At 35.6% G+C, this 19,781-nt stretch overlaps 6 protein-coding genes across 6 annotated transcripts; 1 reads left to right on the top strand and 5 right to left on the bottom strand. All coding sequences in view use genetic code 12, as the record gives it.

Moving 5' to 3' along the window:
* Positions 1 to 1,186: 1,186 nt before the first annotated feature.
* Positions 1,187 to 3,625, top strand: PVL30_005701 (uncharacterized protein; the record flags this gene model as incomplete). The annotated part of the gene is made up of 1 exon (XM_001524095.2): positions 1,187 to 3,625. One exon carries the CDS (start codon positions 1,187 to 1,189, stop codon positions 3,623 to 3,625), a length of 2,439 nt encoding a protein of 812 aa, XP_001524145.1.
* Positions 3,626 to 5,148: 1,523 nt separating this feature from the next.
* On the bottom strand, positions 5,149 to 5,394 carry PVL30_005700 (uncharacterized protein; the record flags this gene model as incomplete). Its single annotated transcript, XM_061119738.1, has 1 exon — positions 5,149 to 5,394. One exon carries the CDS (start codon positions 5,392 to 5,394, stop codon positions 5,149 to 5,151), a length of 246 nt encoding a protein of 81 aa, XP_060975721.1.
* Positions 5,395 to 7,817: 2,423 nt separating this feature from the next.
* PVL30_005699 (uncharacterized protein) lies at positions 7,818 to 9,404 on the bottom strand (the record flags this gene model as incomplete). The annotated part of the gene is made up of 1 exon (XM_001524094.1): positions 7,818 to 9,404. One exon carries the CDS (start codon positions 9,402 to 9,404, stop codon positions 7,818 to 7,820), a length of 1,587 nt encoding a protein of 528 aa, XP_001524144.1.
* Positions 9,405 to 11,445: 2,041 nt separating this feature from the next.
* Positions 11,446 to 12,009, bottom strand: PVL30_005698 (uncharacterized protein; the record flags this gene model as incomplete). The annotated part of the gene is made up of 2 exons (XM_061119737.1): positions 11,446 to 11,641; positions 12,002 to 12,009. 2 exons carry the CDS (start codon positions 12,007 to 12,009, stop codon positions 11,446 to 11,448), a joined length of 204 nt encoding a protein of 67 aa, XP_060975720.1.
* A 235-nt stretch (positions 12,010 to 12,244) lies between these two features.
* FIG4 (phosphatidylinositol-3,5-bisphosphate 5-phosphatase) lies at positions 12,245 to 15,706 on the bottom strand (the record flags this gene model as incomplete). Its single annotated transcript, XM_061119736.1, has 2 exons — positions 12,245 to 14,720; positions 14,820 to 15,706. 2 exons carry the CDS (start codon positions 15,704 to 15,706, stop codon positions 12,245 to 12,247), a joined length of 3,363 nt encoding a protein of 1,120 aa, XP_060975719.1.
* A 431-nt stretch (positions 15,707 to 16,137) lies between these two features.
* STE23 (metalloprotease) lies at positions 16,138 to 19,323 on the bottom strand (the record flags this gene model as incomplete). Its single annotated transcript, XM_001524090.2, has 1 exon — positions 16,138 to 19,323. One exon carries the CDS (start codon positions 19,321 to 19,323, stop codon positions 16,138 to 16,140), a length of 3,186 nt encoding a protein of 1,061 aa, XP_001524140.2.
* Positions 19,324 to 19,781: the final 458 nt, after the last annotated feature.

The raw sequence follows: 19,781 nt of genomic DNA, 5'->3' as shown, positions 1-19,781 counted from the left end.
AAAAAAAAAAGAAAATGCCATCTCGTGACCATTGCCCAAAGTTTTACCCGCTACTGCAACTGCTACTGCAACTGCAACTGCAACAACCAGAGTAGAACAAACTATTAAAGGTATTTATTTCTCTTCCTATTGTTGTTGTTGTTGTTGTTGTTGTTGTTTTTATTATTATTATTAATCCACTACCCAACTACTCTCCTTCTTGAACCTTTATTTTACTTATAGCCAATAAGCCGTTGTAACTATCACAGAGTCCGAAATGAAAAGTAATAATATTTATTTTTTTTTTTACAAAAAAGAATAAAAAATAATCCATAAATGAAAACGCGATTGTTTGTTATCTCACAAAGTCCTATTGTTCCCGCTATCTTCTATACTAATTTTAGACGGGGTGTGTGGCACTAGACAGGAATTTCATTCTTAATTCATTTATTTATTTATTTGGTTTTGTATGGTTTTGTTTGGTTAGGTTAGGTTAGGTTCGTTCGTTCGTTCCTTTGTTTGTTTCAATTTTTTTTTTTTTTTTTTGATTTTTTTCTTTAAATATTTAATTTTTATTGTCACACGAGTCTTAAAGAACATTAAAGTTAAAAACATCACCATTTCCACATCCATTTTTCATTAACCTCTAAGACAAAGAAAAAAAAGATCAAAAGACCAAAAGACCAAATTAAAGCAAATACTAATAAGGATAAACGGAAAAAAAGATCAGAGCATAACGAGGACTAAAATTAACCAGAAAGTTCACAACCAACAATCAAGCATTTACAACCTTCAACTTCAGCTCAATCTAAACTCAAGGTGGATTTTTGTTTTTTATACATATATTGATATTGAACTTTTCCAAATCTCAACTTTTTCCTTCTCTTTTCTTTTTGCTTGTTTGAGACCCTTTTCAACCTAACCAAGTCGTTCGTTATACCCACTGGTCTTAAAAACTAGACCAACCATTTGCAACCAACTATTCCACATATAAATACATACCCTTTTCTTTTTTTTTTGGCAGTAATAGTGCAATATTGACAATTTTGCAACAAAAAAAATACTTGAACCAAGCATACTATACCCAAGCACACATACAAACCACAGTTGCTTCTTTTACCTTCTTTTTATTTTTATTTTTTACCTTTTTTGCATCTTTGGCATCCATAAACTAATCTAGTTTGACCAGTTTCATTGCTTCACTTGCATGACTTTTGATAACCCATATCCAGATTTATCCACTTCAGCCTCACCGCGTCGTATACAAACATCTGTTTACAACATGATACCCAAATTAGCAAAACTAACCAGTGTCTCTGCCAACCCAGGCAGATTCGTCAAGTTGTTCTTTTTCACTTTACTAGCATTCAACTTGATTTTCCTCTTGTATAATGAAAATGGCCTCAACCACTCCATGAAGTCAATCAAAAGTATAAGTTCCAATATTAATGTCAACTTGTCTCCATTGAAGTTGGGCTCAAAAAATACCCTTTCTATCCAACGAATGCCCAAACATGTACGCAACAAGTTCAAGAGCTTAAAAGACCCTCAAAACGCCGACCGTTTCTTTATGATCAATACCGACTTGACCGAAGTAGACATTACCATACCAGTAAACTACACTACACAAACATATAGCTCAAACATCATAACCTACGATCCAAGATTCACACTTTCAATGTACTTGCACGAGTTAAAGGTCCAGTACTTGGCCAATGCAAGAACAGTTGACCTCAATGAAATTTCGCAGCCAATTAAGCTCCCATTCGATTGGGTAGACTGGATGGACCTCACATTACTCAATGAGCAATTGCGTGAACCACCTGAGGTACGTCCCAATTGTCAAAGTATTAGAGAAAACACCGATGCAAAACAAGTGCTTATGGAAAGATGGTGTCAAGACCTCGACCAAGTAACCGAGGAACAATTACAAACCTGGGGTTACACAAAACAGCAATTGCCAGGCTTTATCATCTTTGGCCACCAGCCACACAATAAACGTTGTTTTAATGATGATCGTGTCAAGATGGCCAAGTCGTATGCTTTGATCCATATGCCAAACCCATTAAAGGTTATCATCTTGGACCAAGATGGAACATACGAATTTGATGTTGACCAAACAAGAAAACAAAGAATTAACCAAGGCGATATGTTTCAACGGTACTTGAAGTTTAATAACCTTTTGAATGATGAAGTTGAACAAATCAAGTTGAACCATTTGGAAGAGTTGCGCCATTTAAAGAGCTTGATCATACCATACAACAATGAAGACACCAAACTCAAGATTGAAGGATCATCAATGTATAATCTTAGCCAAGAAATGTTTCACCCAAAAACAATCGATGAGCAATTTGCATATCTTCCCAAAGAGTTTCTTACTTCTTTGGACTCCCTTACTAGCGAAGGCACTGAAACCCAGGAACAACAAGCCAAACTCGATTCCCTTATTAAATCGCAGTTAACGCCACAACAACAAATCTTTCTCGATGGATTGCTCACATGCCAGGCCTCGTTTGATAATCAAGAGCCAAGGTTTTTCAAAATGACTACATTGCGTTTGGATGATGAGCGGAATGTAGATTACGATCGTGGCTGGCATTATGACTGGAGGTTCTTTAATGGTGCCCTCAATTACGATAAGCCCGGATGGACACAACAGGAAAATACGTTCCGTACCGAGATTATCCTTGATAGGTTATTGCGTAACTGGACCAAGTTTGCACAAAAGAAGGGAATCATCTGGTGGATTATGCACGGTCCGCTCTTGTCGTGGTACTGGGATGGGTTGATGTTTCCATTTGATATTGATATTGATATTCAAGTACCGGTTGAGCATTTGTATACTCTTGCAAGAGACTATAATCAAACATTGGTTGTCGAAGATCCTTCTGAAGGATATGGCAAATTCTTTATTGAGGCGGGTACCTATATATATAATCGAGACATGTCGAATGGAGAAAACTATATTGATGCCCGTTTTATTGATGTTGACTCTGGTATCTATATTGATATCACGGGTTTGTCCAAGTCAAAGGCGATGCCCGATGAGTTTTATACCGAGGAGGAGATCAAGGGTCTTATCAAGGATGTCGATATAAACAAGGTGAGCGAGTTTGATGAGATTTACAATGACAGAAGAAAGCATTTTTACAAGTTGCACCAAATCTCGCCATTACGTCATTCCATGTTGCAAGGTATTCCAGTATTTATTCCTCAAGAGATTAATTCGCGTTTGCAATTTGAGTATGAGCGCGGGTTGAGTGAGTTTGAGTATGCCGATTGGTATTTTGTTAAGCAGTTGAACTTGTGGATTCATGGCGAGCATTTGAGCCAGGTGCTTCCACATGAGCTTATAATGGATGAGCCTGGTAAGATCAATAAAGAAAAGGTTTTGATTCAGCTAGACTTGCTTACTGATGAGATAGTGTTGAAGCTTTTGGACATTGATGAGATTTTGATTGAGTATTACAAGACCAAAAAGTATACCGACTTTCATGATTTGGAGATGGAGTACATGCTTGTTGGTGACCACAAGAGGTATGAAGAGCTTGTTGAGGGGTACTTTAAGAAGATGGATCCACCATTGAGAAAGGCATTGTGGGACTATGAGAATTTGGAAAGACCAAAACATCATAAGAATAGGTGAGGACCCACAAAGCTAGGAAGAACCTGTTTAATAATAATAACAATAATAATTTTAGTAATATAGAGTAGACTTAGAGTAAATGATAATTAATTTTAGATAAAAAAAATGAAGATAAAGAAGACACTGAAAAAAAAAACGAAACTTGCAATAAACCTGAAATAGGAAAGGGAAGGGAAGGGAAAGGAAATAGTGTATGAAAGTAAAAAGCAATTGAATTTTTTTCAAAAATATCCTCACTTTGCTACTCATGAAACCCCTTTCCATTAATGAACTATTCTTTTGCAATTAGTTGCAATATAGATAATGATGATGATGATGATGTAGTTATTTTGTTTCTAGTATAGAGAAATAAAATAGATGTCACTGTAGATTACATAATCAGAGTGTGGGGTATAAAGAAATTTTTTTTACTAAAAAAATTGTTGTTGTTTTGCCCATTTTTTTCTCTCTGTCTTTGGGTTGCAGCTGTCAACCAGAAGAAAAACACAAAATCAGACTTTACCCCTCTCTCTTCCCCCTCTTTTTTCTTTCCCTGCTCAAACGTCAAATGTTAAAAGGAAATCGAGTTGTCACAGCCAAAAAAAAAACTAAAAGCACCACCAGCAGCAAAAGCAACAACACTGCCTACATAAAGCTGGTTAGTGATTTATGACCTTGTATTGTTCTTTCAACACATATTGTTATACGAGTCTTTGTCCTGTTTTGAGCAAAAAGAGGTAATCAGAATTCGGAAATGTGCAAAAGATGTGCAAGAGATGTGCTAGAAATGTGCTAGAAATGTGCAAGAGTTTTGGTTAGTTCAAAACAGGACAGTGCATTACTAAATTTTTTTTTTTTTTGCTTTCTATATGTATTGAATAATGAATATTGGATGATACAAATGTGCTTGTTACAATTTGTTTTACAATTTATGTCTATGCTTATATACTACAAGTATATGAATTACATCATCCATTCAAAAATTTTTAATGTTTGGTTGATAGCTAGTGTTGATGACTAACTAACAAGAACTAACTGACACATATAAGTACATGTACAAAAACAACATAAAAAATAAAGGATTATGAATACAACGTTACCAGATATCAGTGAGACAAAAAGTGTTGTAAACTGTAAAAAGTGTAACATTCTTTTTCCTTTTTTTTTTTTTTTCTCATTGTGATCAATGCTTGTTTAGACAACAAAAGAGTCATTAGGAATCCAACTACATCAAAGGGATGTACTTGGATACTACTTGAAGAAGCAAGATAAATAAATGGTAATAATATACGTATCGACAAAGAAGTAAAAAAACAAAAAAAAACTTCATCACTCTTTCTCTCACTCTTTCTCTCTTTCTCTCTGTCTCTATACTAGAACTAAAACAAAACTTACTCTAATAACCTTCACCAATCCAATGATATATACACTTCTTAGACTTTCCCAAACATAGTTATTCTGAACTTAAAGAAATAACAAAAAAACACTAACAACTAAAAACAAATCACAATATAATAAATACTCCTTTTTCCCAGCCTTTCCACCTAGTTGATATTCTTGTACAATCCATTCTTGAGTGCACAAACAATAATCTCATACTTGAACACTGCTCCCTTGATGGAGTCGACAACAAAGTCGCAAAAGTTGAGCAACACAAGCATGAGGTTTATCAAGTAGTAGATGACAAGGTCTAGTAGTTCAAACCCAGTCTTAACCACTTGTTTGTTATTGACAAACTCCTTCTTCTCTGTACTCAGAAACAAGTGCTTGTCTTGTCTATCATTTTGCATATTGTGTTTATTTTCTTGTATTGTTGTGTGTAAATTTGATAAAAATGATGATAAAGATGGTGATGGTGTGGAAGTGGATGAGGATGTAGATGATTGTGGTAGCTGTGATGGTTGGTGGAGTGCAGTGTAATAGTTGTCTTGTTGTAGATGTTGATGTTGATTCATTTGGGGCTGTGTTAAAGTCATTGTTTTGGAGGTAAATATGTCACTAGTAGTGGTATGTATTCTATACTGACTGGTAATTGCCTCTGCGTGTGTGTGTGTGTGTGTGTGTATGCGTGTGTGTGGACTTCTCTCTCTATATATATAGTGTATACTAGTCACAGTCTGTCTCTATATGTATATTTGTAAATATAGCAGTAACTTTTTGTGAGTAAATTGTAAGGAAACTGTCAAAACAAAACAAAACAGAAGAGCTAATCAATAAATAAGAATAAATAAAGTAAAATAAATAAATAAATAATCAAGTGTCAAAGTCGTGGGTGGTGGTGGTAGTAGTACTAGTGGTAGTACTAGAAGTGAGTATATAATATGTCAGTAGTAGTAGTTGTAGGTATATAATACCAAATCTGTTATTACAAAATAAAGAATAGTGAGATAGTCTGGGTAAACACAAGGATTGGTGGGAGTATATATATATATATATATATATATATATATATATATTTACACTTATAAGGCTATAGGTTTGGTGATGACAAGTGGGTCCTTTATTGTTGTACAGAAGCTATTTACTCCGCAGTTACAAGAGTTGCATTTCCCACTTTACCACTTGTTCTCTCTTTCTCTCTTTCTATACATATATGTCCAATTCCAAATTCTTAGAGACTTATATACAATTTCTATTGTTAGTTACTTAGTTCGTAAGTAAGTTACTTAGTATTAGTTGTACTGACGTTACCTAATCTAGTGATTGGCTTTAATTCCAGTATATAGACAACGAATAATAAAAGGTCTTTAAGCAACGGAGTATCACAACCTTCCCTTTCCTCCTCCCCCTCCCACTTCTCATAAAGAAAAAAAAATTAGAATGTGCTGCATTGGTTTTAGTATTTAAAAAAAAGTATAAGAGGTGGGAAGTTAAACAAAAGAAGAAGAAGCAAAAAAAAAAAAAAAAAAGAAACTGTTCACTCTAAAGATTCTACAAAGTAGTGGAAACAATGTATGACATCCACCCAACTCACACACACATATCACATATATATCACATATATATCACACTCTCTAATTCTTTGCCTTGTGCTGCTCTGGAAAACTTTGGAGAAAAGAAGAAAAGGGCGGGGTATCCTTTCTTCTTCTTCTTTTTGTTATTTTTGTCTTTTTTGTAAAGGAAAAAGAGAGAAGTAGTAGAAAATTTCATATTACATAATCATATGCTTGTATATTACTCTATACTTATGTAATACCATAGTCATTTGAATTTTTTTTTTGCTTTAATTTCTTTTTCTTACTTTTAATTTGCAAACGGTTTTTACTCCACTAAACTTGAAATAAACACTTTATTGAATGGGTGACAACTATTTTTGTAGCAACAGCAACAATAACAATGACAATAATGACAACAAATTACACCATTTAAGCGCTTCTCCTCTTCGTTCTTCTACATCCAATCACATCAGACAACACAACTTAGCATAATATAACATAACATCACATCACATCACACAGTAGTAGCAATAAAATGTGGGGGGAAACAAAAAAGCAAAAGCAAAAGTAAAAGTAAAGAATTCCATCTCTCAACAGAGCAAACCAACAACAAAGTAATGATCTACTCCACCTATTTTAATCAATCAAACGTACAAATAAACTACGACAACAACTACGACAACAACTACGACAACAATTACAACAACAACAACAACTACGACAATCTCCTATTTGCCAAAGCCATTAGAAAAACAAAACAAACAAAATACATACATGGCTGTTTCCTTGAACACACTTGACTTCTATTCTACTTATCGTGTATTACACACTCTGTTGCTGTTTTCTTCTTCTTCTTCTTCTTCTTTTTCTCAAACACAACCTACAATCTCCAGCTCTACTTTGGCATGTGATTTTTTCCATTCTCTCTTTTTTAATTTTTATTTGGTTCTGGAATCAATTATCCCTTCCAATATAAAACAATAGCTTCTATTTTTTTTTTATATATGACCTCTGTGTCGTTGTCTATTGTTCACATCGGACTTTTCCCATTTTTTGTACACAATATGCCATATAACAATAGTAGAGCTGACACAACGCATTTTTGTTTTCTTTTCTCTACTAACAAATTTAAAAAAACAGACAGAGACAAGAATGATTAGTACACTCTCTATTTCTTTTTTTTTAGGTACAAGATTCTAATTTACTTCATTAAATAATAAATAGTATACACTTTAACAAGTTACGTTGACAATGTGTGTATTCAACATTCACTTTTTTTACTTCATTCCTACAAATACACCTTCTGCGTGGTTCATTGTCAAATGAATACACTTTTTAGGTGGATACGTCTCGTCTCTACTCTGCAAGGTTGGAAACAATTGCGCCAATCTTGCCAACACATAACTAGCCTCCGTCAATGCAAACTGCTGTCCCAAACAGATTCTTGGTCCACCATTAAATGGCAAGTAGGCCCATCCAAGACGCTTCATATCAGTCCATCTATCTGGCTTAAACTCTTGCGAATCCTTACCATAGTATTCTTCCAACCTATGTGTCTTGTAAATTGCATAAGCAACAGTTGAACCCTTGGGCACAAAGATTGGCTTGGACCCATCAGAACCACCACCATGTGGCAAGGTGGTATCCCTAGTGGCAGTACGGAAGTTGATGGGCACAGAAGGATAAAGTCTCAAGGTCTCATTGAGCACAGACTTTAAAAACTCACACTTTTTCAAATTCTCAAATGTAATCGAGTCAATCTGCTCCTTTGTTGACCCATCGCCAAAGTTGTCCAACACTTCAGTACGGAGTCTTTGCCAAATCTCTGGGTTGCGTGCAAGCTCAAACATACAAAAGGACAAGAGGCCAGCAGTAGTATCTCTTCCAGCAACCATAATATTCAACAATTGATCCTGCAATGTCTTTGGGTTTCTAGTTTGCTTAACCAACTCGTAAAGAAATGTGTATCCATCCTGCGATTTCTCCTCCAATTCTTCAGGTGTAAAATTCAACGCCTTCTTGACAAAGTATTGTGCCAAGTGGTGCACCTTGGCGTTATTTTCTCTAAACTCCTTGCTGTTGAATAACCAATGGAAAACTTGTGAATATGTTCTGGTTGCCAAATAGTGTTGTGAAAAGTTGAATGCATCGGCAAAGGCTTCTCTGCCAGGGATATCATTGGGTGGTGCAACGCCAATTTTGTCGTCATACAATGTGTGGACAGATTCACCAAACAAAAATTCTGTCGAAGTGTCAACGGTAAATCTAAAGAATAATTCTTGCAAGTCAAATGTTTCATATTTGGTGTTGGCAATCTGTTTGGCCAACATTAAAACGTGTGGTTCCAAGGCCTTAACGTGGGCAATCTGTTCTCTAGCAAACTGTGGTCTGAGCATGGCACGCGAGTCCTTCCATCCATCGCCGTCCAAGGTGAATATACCGTCACCCAATAATGGTGCAAAGTGGGCGTGTCTGATACCCAAGCTAAAGTCATTAAACTGAGTGGCCAATACTGCCTTGATGTTTTCGGGGTCAACGGTGAACATAATCTTCATCAAGCCACCAATCTTGACGTAAACGGTGTTTGTAGTGTATTCGTCAAATGCCTCCTGGGCAAACTCAGCCAACTCGCCCTTGTTCTTACGTTGGATTATTTCGTATAGTGAATAGACACCAGTGTAACCTGCTGGTTTGTAGTATAATGGGTTTTTGCAACCCAACTTCCATGTCATGTATGCGTCTTTGATGTTGAATGCAGCAATGTATGTTACAACCAAGAGAATGAGTACTGTGTACCATTTTGTAAAGTAGGGAACAATTTCCTGGCCAAGCGAGGCCACCTGTTGTACAAAGGTAGAAGACATTAGTGAGGGTGAGGGTGTGTGTGTGTGTTGTGCTGTGCTGTGCTTTGCTTTGCTGTGCTATAATATTAAGATATCAAAGGCAAATAAAAGGAAAAGGGTTATTCTAGCTGTGTCGATAAGTGGTTTAATTGTTATTGATTACTTACTTAGTTAGTTAGTTAGTAGTAGTAGCACTAGTTTTTTAACAACTTGTATGTTTTCCAGTGAGTATTGGAAAGGAAATGTCAATGTCTTTATATAATTTTAAAATTCTATATTTAATTTTTTATATTTTTTTAATATATATATGTATATGTATATGTACTATTATCATCATCATTATTATCATGGACTGATATAGATTGGATGAAACCCCATGGTTTTATCTTAACATTTTTTATTTATTTATTTGCAATTGGCTGTGTCTTGTTGGCTCTTGATTTTAAAATTTTAATTAAAATTCTTTATTTAATTTTGTTTTTTTTTGGGGTACTGGAAGAGGGGGTTCTATTGTTCTACACTTCAACTTCGTGTAAATGTTTTTTTTTATTTTTTTTGGTTAATAAAATATTTAAAGCGCAAAATGGGGTAAAGTGCTTCAACAGTTTGAATTGAAAAAGAAAAGAAAAAAGAAAGAAGAAAGGGAATGACAGAAGCAAACAAAAAAACAACAGTAGGAAGTAAATTGGTTAGGAGTCTTGTTTACCCCACTCTTTCTCTCTTCCCTTTTTCAAGTTGAAGTTGAAGTTGAAGTTGAAAGATGGAAATTGCCTTATTGAGAATATACAGACACACAAACACACAAACACACAAACACACAAACACGGGGAATAGATTAAATATATATAGCTTTATATGCAGTATATACTCTATATATATATCTAATCCAATAGAGCTTAACACATATTGCTAAACTCCGCTGTTACCCCTGGTGCATATTTATTTACAATTTTTTTATGATTATATTTTTTATTTTATTCTGTTTATTAAATTTGGTTGTTGCAATCAATTGCCCCGCTTCCTTTTAATAGTTTTTTAGTTACAGAAAAGAAGAAATATGTTACTTAACCATAGTACACGACCTAATTATAGTCTATTTTCTAACATTCTCTTGCATTAAGTCCATAAACTTCATCAACAATGTATCAACACTGTACATATAAAATATATATATATACAAATGCTTTCTTTTTTTTGGAGGGGTTTTTTTTTACTTTCATTCTTTTATTCATTCATTCTTTCTTTCTTTCCATTTTATGCTCAATTTTTTCACATGGGGAAACAAAAACTAGAGAGAATGGCAGTATTTGTTTTATGCCACATCCCAGAAAAATATCACAGGTTTTCCATTCCACTTCATTTCTTGTAGTATTTTTTTCTTCTTCTTTTTTTTGAATTACAATGATATTTATCACATGACATGTAGAGTAAATATATATATAGTTATTTGCCAAAAAGCACTACACTAGAATAAGGTATTTTGAATTATCTCTTCTTCTTTCATCATGAAACAGCCGTTATTTCCTTCCCTATCCCTTCTCTATCCAATCATCTATCAAACTCGAAATTAAAAAACGTTGGCAACGACTTTTGAGCACTATACTATTCTTCTTTTTTAAAATGCCCAAAAAAAAATAAATAAAATAAAATAAAATAAAAGAAATAAAAAATAAAATGACTGACCATGTACTAAGCGGAGATTAACCGTAATCACAGGCACACATTTACACACATACAGTCTCTCTCACACACACACTCTCTCTCTCATTTGTCTTTCTGTCTAATTTACTCTTTCTACACCTCAACATTTAGAAGGCATTTGCTTGCTACCCCATAAGAACCTGTCTCATCTAAATTGGTATAGCTAGGAAGAAAAGAATGGGTGAGGGGAGATGGAGGAAAGGAAACACAAATGTCATCCATTTGCTACATCGTCAACCACCATCACACTATGATTATTGCTTCTCCTCAATTGAGTTGTTGCTTTTGTTCTTTGTTCTTTGTTCTTTGTTCTTCTTTCTTTTAGTTTTAATCTAATAATTGGAAACAACTATATTACAGTTTAGTAAAAACAAAACCTATTGGTTGCAACAATCAATCTTAGCAACTCAATTTTACCCCCCCCCCACTTCCCCTGAAGGAAAAGATAATTGTAAGGTATATCAACGTTATTGTCATCATTGACATCATTGACATCGTTGACATCGTTGACATCACCATCGTTCGTGTTTGAGTCTGTTACTCCGCAAACACCGTGACTTGCATGTGAAATCAAACGTTTGTCTTTTTTCTTTAAAAAAAAAAAGAGGAAACTTAAAATACATTTGGTAGCATACTCCGTTTTCAATATTTAGTGTATACTTTTTTTCTATTTTCCCCCCCTCCTTCCTCTTCCTCTTCTTTGCCCCACTTTGCCGTTAAAAAGTAGGAAAATTTCTCCTACTTGCTCGAGAAACCAAAGAATAGAGAAAGAGAAAGAGAACTCCGCTTATCGCCGCTGAGCTCTAAAGTTAACAAATTAAAATATAACACACAAACACATAAAGAGTTTCAGTTCCAGATGTTATTGTTTACAAATCAACAATTCTCCAACACCTATGATCTCTATATATATATACTTTTCCATATCATTTATGCAAACAAGAAAAGAAATATATATATAAACCTTGTATTTAACTAAATATCTACTACAACTATAATCACCAATTCAAGTCTATCTAATAAAATTGACCTGCAAATTCAACCTTGTAAAATTACCGCCTACAATATCCAAATAAAAAAAGAAAAGGGATTTAACAACATCTCAGTAACACTACATTTCATCTCCTTTTTCTTTTCGGCTTTCTCTCCCTTTCTCTACACTAAACATAATTCAGTATAAGCCCTGAATTATGAAGCTCACTGCTACCACCACCACCACTGTCTCTTTCAGCACAATATTTAGCATACAACCTGATATCTGCATCAGACACTAAATTCCCACTCGCCAAATGACCATGGCCTGGAATAACCCCATTGATCTTATGCAAAAGCTCATCAGAACTAAACCTGTACAATTCAATATCTTCTTCACTCGGCTTCAAGTTAGCAGTACCATATTCAACACCACTATTTTTCTCTGCCCCTAATTGCAGAGCTTGTCGCTGCACCGGTAGCTGGCTAATGATATTGCTGTAATCAAATTGTGATTTATACATTTCCAAATCTCTTTTGCTCGCAACAGGACATCGCTGTTTATCAAACATAGCATAATAATTACCCCTGCTCATTCCAATATCTCCTTCTTCTTCTTCACCATCATCATCATCATCACCATGTAGGTACCTCCCTCCTTCACTTTTACTACTCTCGCTCTCAATTCCCACATTCTTCCTATTCTCTCGACTTTTATGCTTGGAGGTGATTTTTGATGCAAGAAACGATGTGATATTCTTTGTCCTCGATTTCTTTCCAGGAGAATCGTTGCCAAACTGATGTTTATCAACTTGCCCATGCTCATCATTTTCAACTTCGTGGTCAAGATAACTAAGCTCCTCTTCTCCAACCTTCTTATCCCCACCTCTCATCTTACGACTCTCAAATGGACTATAATCAAACAACATTGGTGGCAGTACCGATGCAGTAGTTGCAACCAAAGTACCACCAGTTACTGCACTTGTTGTTTTTGCTGTAGTCGCGCCAAAACTTTCAAAAGCTGCAGCTCCTGCTTCTCCACTTGAGCTATTCTGTTGCTTATGCATCTGCACAATCAGCGGGAAGTACCTAGAATTGGAATTCATATTGTACAGAAAAAGATCCTTAAAAGATTGATACTTTCGAGGAACATAACACTCGTTAAACCACTTATCATTCATATCCAGTGGAGTTATGGTATTAGCAGCTACTACTCTCTTTTCATTCTCAAAAGCACCACCCAGTGTCTTACCCAGCTTGCCATCCAGTGTTTCATCCACTGTTTCACCCACTGTTTCACCCGCTGTTTCACCCGCTGTTTCACCTACTGGTTCACCTATTGGTTCACTGATCGTTCCACCTATTGGCTCACACACACCATAATCTTGACAGCCACTTCTAATAATAAATCTATTCTTGTCAATATTTTCCTTCTTATACCACGCGCGGTAACTCCTCTTTACTGGCGCACCATAGCTGACGGACAAGTCATTATGCAACGCAAAATCATTGCTCAACTCCCAAAGCTTAGGCTTATCAGGATGATAAACATAGTTGCCCAAAAACAAATTTATCGCCTCTTGTCGAATTGTATCTATAAATGAGTTGGAATACATTCTCTTGATACTATTAAGCATATCACGCGTGTGGGAAGACCATTGATTGATTCGCCTATACGAATCCATTGTATTGACCAAATTAGATCCTCCATACTGGATTGCAATCGTATCGCCGTGATCATGAAAAATCTCCGTCAATATATTGACCAAGTCAGAGTCATAGTCTAAAGTACGCTCGTTGGATATTAGATTCAAGCTTTGTAGTTGCTTTGTTAACGCTTCTTTGCAAATAATAAATTGTGCCGCATTAGTCCTATCCAAGCAGTCGATGCAATTGGTGCGTATAATACCACGCTGGAGCTTGGTAGTCGCCAATGTCGTTCCATTGTGGAATATACCTATCTGGTTGATTTCTCCATGAGCAATTTTTTGCAAAGGTGTGATAACATCGAGATTCTTTTTCGAATGTTTCGACATATCAAATGAATGATATATTAATCGATGCTTCAAGGGTAAAAACTGATTGAGGTATTTGATACAGGCAATATACTGCAAATTTAATTTCAGTTCCCTCGGTTGCTTTTCCTTTTGCTTGATTAGATTTAATATAATGATGGGCGAGCCATATCGATAAAACAAGTCATCAAAGTGCAAAGCCGAACTTTGGTAAAATGGGTCAGCCATGTTGATCTGGATCGGTGGCTTTATCTTATTCACTTCCTGCGTCCAATAGACTGGAATGGACCCACGATGTTGAACAAAACTCGTGTATCTTGGATTATTGTACATGCCATATTGAGGATCATGAAAACTCGAAGTCATCATATCACTAACAATTTGCTCTGTTTCAATCTCATTTGCAACATTGCCTCTATTATTGATGCCTCGTTTGAGAAACCTTGCACCTGCAAAATGGTGCGATCTCCTGGCTATAATGGTGATGTAGAATTTCTTGCCATATATGCTAATATTGGCCTGATCTATGAAGCCGTGCACAATAGGTTGAAACCACTCAAACGTAGCAACCTCTTCATTTTGCAAGAGCGGCTTGAGTAACACTTTGTTCCAAACAAACCGTTCATTATGCAGCCATGTATTATACAAACTGTTGTTGATAAAGGTGCAGTTGCAGTTGCAGCTACAGCTACAGCTGCAGCTACAGTTGTAGTTGGTATCGTTGTTTTTGTTTTTAGTTTTGTCCAACTTGTTTGCTACGTTTGCCTTTCCTGCCAATTTTTGGCGCATAAGATTTGTTTGTAGCGAATTTGTGATATCATAATTGTAACTAAAATAAAACGTCTTGCTCAAATCCATATACCGAAAAATTGATAATAACCTCTCCTCATCGCTATACTTTTCAGGTTTTCGATAACTACCCAACGGAATTAGTTTTGTTTCATCAATGTGGTATATAAAATGGCCACCCAAGATGGCCACTTGAGAACACTTGGTAATCAAACACATATAGTAGCCTTTAGTAAACCTGATCAAACCAAGTAATCCATACCCATGCGCCAATTTGTGGATACCACCTTCAATTGATTCATTAAGGCCATTGAGAAGTTCAATCAAATCCTTTCTAGTGTAAAAATAGCTCTTGTCCTCCACAATGGTCAAATTGGTCTCATCTTCGGGATCCGTGCTTATTTCCATCACTCGATATAGCGACTCTTTGGCATTGCTTCCAACTATATACATCGTTGAAGCCGAGTTATATATAGTGAACCTCTGAAGAAGAATTCGTTTGCTATCAGGAGTCTCCTCTGTGTTGTGGACTTTGTTCGAACCATTGCCATCATTGCTATCAATAGATACCCCATCAATGTTTTCACCATCACTTTTGCTATCTTGATTTTCAATAGTACTATCCCCGCCATTTTCAATATCATGATTCACGCCAACTTTATTGTTAGCAACATTCTCGCCATCACTAATAATACTTATATCACCACCTTGGGAATCGTAATCATCTTGTGCAAATTTTCTTTCTTCTCCGTTTACATTATCCGCTGGCAACAGGTGGTTTGCTTTGAGATCATATTGCTTTATGGACAGCGCGGTTGAAAGTGGAGCATTTGACGTGTTTGTCATAAGTTCTTTGTTCTACACCCGTTGAAACTGGTTGTGGTGTAAACACTGTGGTTGATTAAGGCAAAACATTACTCAAAATCAATCAATATGCATATATATATATTTATATCTATATATATCATACGCTCGTGACCGATAGAATTGCGACCAGAAGAATGTAAAACAGAATAAAAAAAATAAAAAAAATAAAAAAAATTTAAAAAAAATAAAAATACAAAATCCTAGACAAAAACTCAAATTGACATTAAAGCAACGTTTATACACTTTATTTGTTTATCAAAAGCAAAAATGAATAACCTGTAGTTTATTTAAAGAGAGCTCCTTTATTTTTTTTTCTCTTTCTTCTTTTTTTTTTTTTGTTTTGTCTCATCCTTTATAATCCTTCACTTAACATTTACATTCTTTACTTTTAGTCTATCTATTTTCTATCTCTATAAATGTGACTGTTCATAGCTAAATTTAGATAAATCACAAACTGGTTTAGGTATTCCACCCAACTTGTGCTCTAATCTAAATTGTTTAATTGATGAAACTGGTTTGCCCTTTGGATATTCCGCAGGTACTGGATTAACAATTGCCTCTTTGATCTGTTTGTGTGCTTCTTCCGAATTCAAATTTTCACCTGCAATTCTTTGCTTCTTTATTTCGGCTAAGAACTTCTCAATAGCTTCAGGTATAGAATTACTATCGGTGGCTAATTGTTCAATAAATTCATGTTCAATTTTAAGACCATGCTTATATGCATAATTGATGAAAGCACTTTGCACAAGTTTCGCATCGGCTGGTTTATTAACTTTAGCAGATTTCAAATGAACAACAAGTTTACCAGTCCTGGAGTAGTCTTTATCTCCAACGTACGCGTTAAAAAATTGAGTAAAGTCATCTTTGGTGATATTTTCAAGTATATCAACATGTTTCTGTCTAGCATCAAAATCATAGTATCCGTCTGTAATGGAGTTCCATATTCTATTGGTTTCCTCATTGAGATGTTTCAATTTTTGCAATTTCATATCCTTCAATGCTTGTTTGAATTTGGCGAAATCCTTATCACTCAATTCCAGATTCACAAAACTGCCAAATTTGGCAAGAAACTCTTCAATTCTATATTCCAAATATTCGCTTGAACGCTCAGATTGCACAAGTATACGGAATCCCAAAGATGTACGACCCTTTTTGACCCCAGAAAACACAACGTATCCCAATTGTTCTTTTGTTCTCAATTGGTCAAAGCACGGTTCGCGGATAATGGTTGCAAGTAAATCTGTTAGCACGCGCAACTTGGGGTCATCATTATTGGGACTAAATTGCAAATAATACTCAATACACGAGTTTATATTGTTTTTATCCAGGAGTTCTTTCTCAAAACGAATCGCTTCCCCTTCTTGCAATATGAAGTTTTGTAAATAGATTTTACTTGGATCATATTCCTCCATCAATGGGGGAATTCGTGATATATGATCCGACACTGATGTCTTGATTTTGCGTGCAGTTGTAATGTCAAAATTCCCGTGTATCAAAACTTCTGCAAAAATTCCTAAAGACCAAATAGTTTTGTTGATAAAACTTTCAACATCCTGGAACTGCAATTGCTCTAATGCCTTAATCCTTTCCTCAAAATCATATACTTTTTCATTCACCAACTGTAAATGGTGCGAGCCAATTTGATTGTAAGGGACCATGAAACCAAAATTTCTATACTCCTTTAATAATTTGAACTTTATTGGCTCAAACCTGTTCTTGTCGGGGGAAAATTCGATAAATTTATTCAAAACTTGGTCAAGCAAAATAGGCAACTTGTCATTATAACCTGAGATGAAAATTGCAAAACCATCGCGCCAAGTATTGATGCCAACACGGAGTCCGACTAATGATGCAAAATACGTGATTTGATTCAACTGGTCCGAGAGCATTTCCGTAAATACACCTGATTTTGTTGACGAGACAACATCAACATTCGAGCTTGGTAAATGGAAAACAAGCTCAATGGTTCCCTTTGGTACTTCAAATTGATCATCTTGCTTATACCACACATTCATCTTATTGTCGTGGTGAATCAAATATGGTGCAGTTTGCGGGGTTTGCACTTTTATTTTCGATATGTTAAAATTCGTTGGTATGAAAGGGTTGGGTTCAGGGTAATGCAAATGTTTATTTGGCAGTGGATTATCAATAATCTTTTTCAAATTCTTTGGCACATCTTCAATCTCATACTCAGTACCGTACCAGGGTTCTTTTTGCGTTAAATTATCAAAAGACTGTGACACCAAAGTAATACGGAAATTATCAGGATTGAGATATGAACCAAACTTCTTAATTGCTAAAGGGTCGAAATCGCGTACAACTGATGAGCAAAGAATATTCTCAGCAGGGATGTATTTGTCAAACTTGTACAACGAGTTACTCATGCTGGACACGGTAGACGAAGCATCTGCCTTTTGTTTGAACTTGAAGTTGATCTCTGAAATATTTCTAATTTCTTCCCAAATCCACTTCTTTGGATCGTCTTTGAGAATTAAAGCCAAATATTCAAATGTGGTGGCAACAATAGTCTCCCAATTCTTCAAACCCGTTGGTGTTAATTGGAATTCGACCATGTAAACAGAGTTTCCCAGACTCACTTTCATATTTCCAGAAGATAATTCAGTTACCCATCCTTTGTGCTTAAGATAATACAATATAGAGCCTTCACTTTCGTGGCCAAGTAAATGAGAGAAATAACTTTGTGGTTTGCTGGCCCATTTGTTTTCCAAATCATCTGGAACCATAAAACTCAACTCAAGCTGATGCATTTCTTTGACTGGCTTTGCCTTGATAACTTTGCCCAAGTGATGGCTCTGTTTATAAATCAATTGACCTTCATAAGAGGGCACCGAAAGACTTTGGTTCAAGATGGGCAGAAACTTTTCAATTGCCCATTTGGACAATGTATCTAAATCCTCCTTGCCCATAATCACCAAACTCATCAAATTGGAAGAGTAGTAGTCCTTGTGGAATTGCATGAGCACATCACGCACATTCACGCCCCGCAGCTCAGGTTCAACGTGCAATGTTTGATAATTACCTGTAGAGAACCCATTATACGGATGATCAGGATTACTAAACATCTTGTCCAACTGGTACAATCTCCAATCGTCATTTTGCAAGTTTTTTTTGTTTTCGGAATCAACAGCATTGATTTCCCGATCTTTACAAGTCTTGCTGAATAGAGGCGAGATGAAAAATTGTGCAAATCTGTCCAATGCTCCTTCCAAATGATTGGAGCCTACTTGGAAATAGTAATTCGTGTGTTCCGACGAAGTATATGCATTGGAGTGGCCTGAATGTTTTGACAAGTAATTAGAGTATTCATTCTCCTTTGGGTATTTTTCAGTACCCATAAATAACAAGTGTTCACAAAAATGTGCCAAACCGGGTATTCCATACTGCTTGTCTGCAAACGATCCCACATTGACATCCAAAGCTGCTGCTGACTTATCTGCCTGCGGGTCGTGTATGAGCAAGACTTTAAGATCATTAGAGTTTAACTTTATAAATCTGTAGCTCCTATCGTCAATGACTGGTTTTTCAATCTGGCTGTCATCGACAACTATAGTATACTGGCTGGTAAGGTCTGGCATATTAGTTTTAGAAGTAGAGCGACTTATGCAGGTAGTGGTGTTAGAAGTATTGGTTGTTGTTGATGTTGTTGATGTTGTTGTTGATGTTGTCGTTGATGTTGAAAAAAGATGGCTAATGTACTTGTACCTCGGTAAAAGATTTTGACTAGTCAATGGCGACCAACTGAGTTGTAAAGGAGACAGCGAAAGTTTTCGAAAAGCCCAAAGGAGCATAAATAGTAGCAAGATCCGTTTAATTAATAAAGATTGTAGAAACAACTTGCCTGTTTTTCCATGTACAAAAGAAGATTTAGAATACGCTTAAAAATAAGAGCAAGAGCAAGAACAAGAACAAGATTAAGTGGTCGCTAGTGTCGAAATGTCAACCTTGAAGGTTACGAATGCGCATACAACCACAATTTTCGTTTCTTTCTCTTTTTTTATTATTATAATTATTATTATTATCTCTTGTCTTTTGT

This window comes from Lodderomyces elongisporus, chromosome 8 (genome assembly GCF_030384665.1).
Source record: "Lodderomyces elongisporus chromosome 8, complete sequence".
Classification (NCBI taxonomy): Eukaryota; Fungi; Ascomycota; class Pichiomycetes; order Serinales; family Debaryomycetaceae; genus Lodderomyces; species Lodderomyces elongisporus.
The sequence above is the reverse complement of the archived record's forward strand: the minus strand, read 5'-3'. Positions and strand labels throughout refer to the sequence as shown.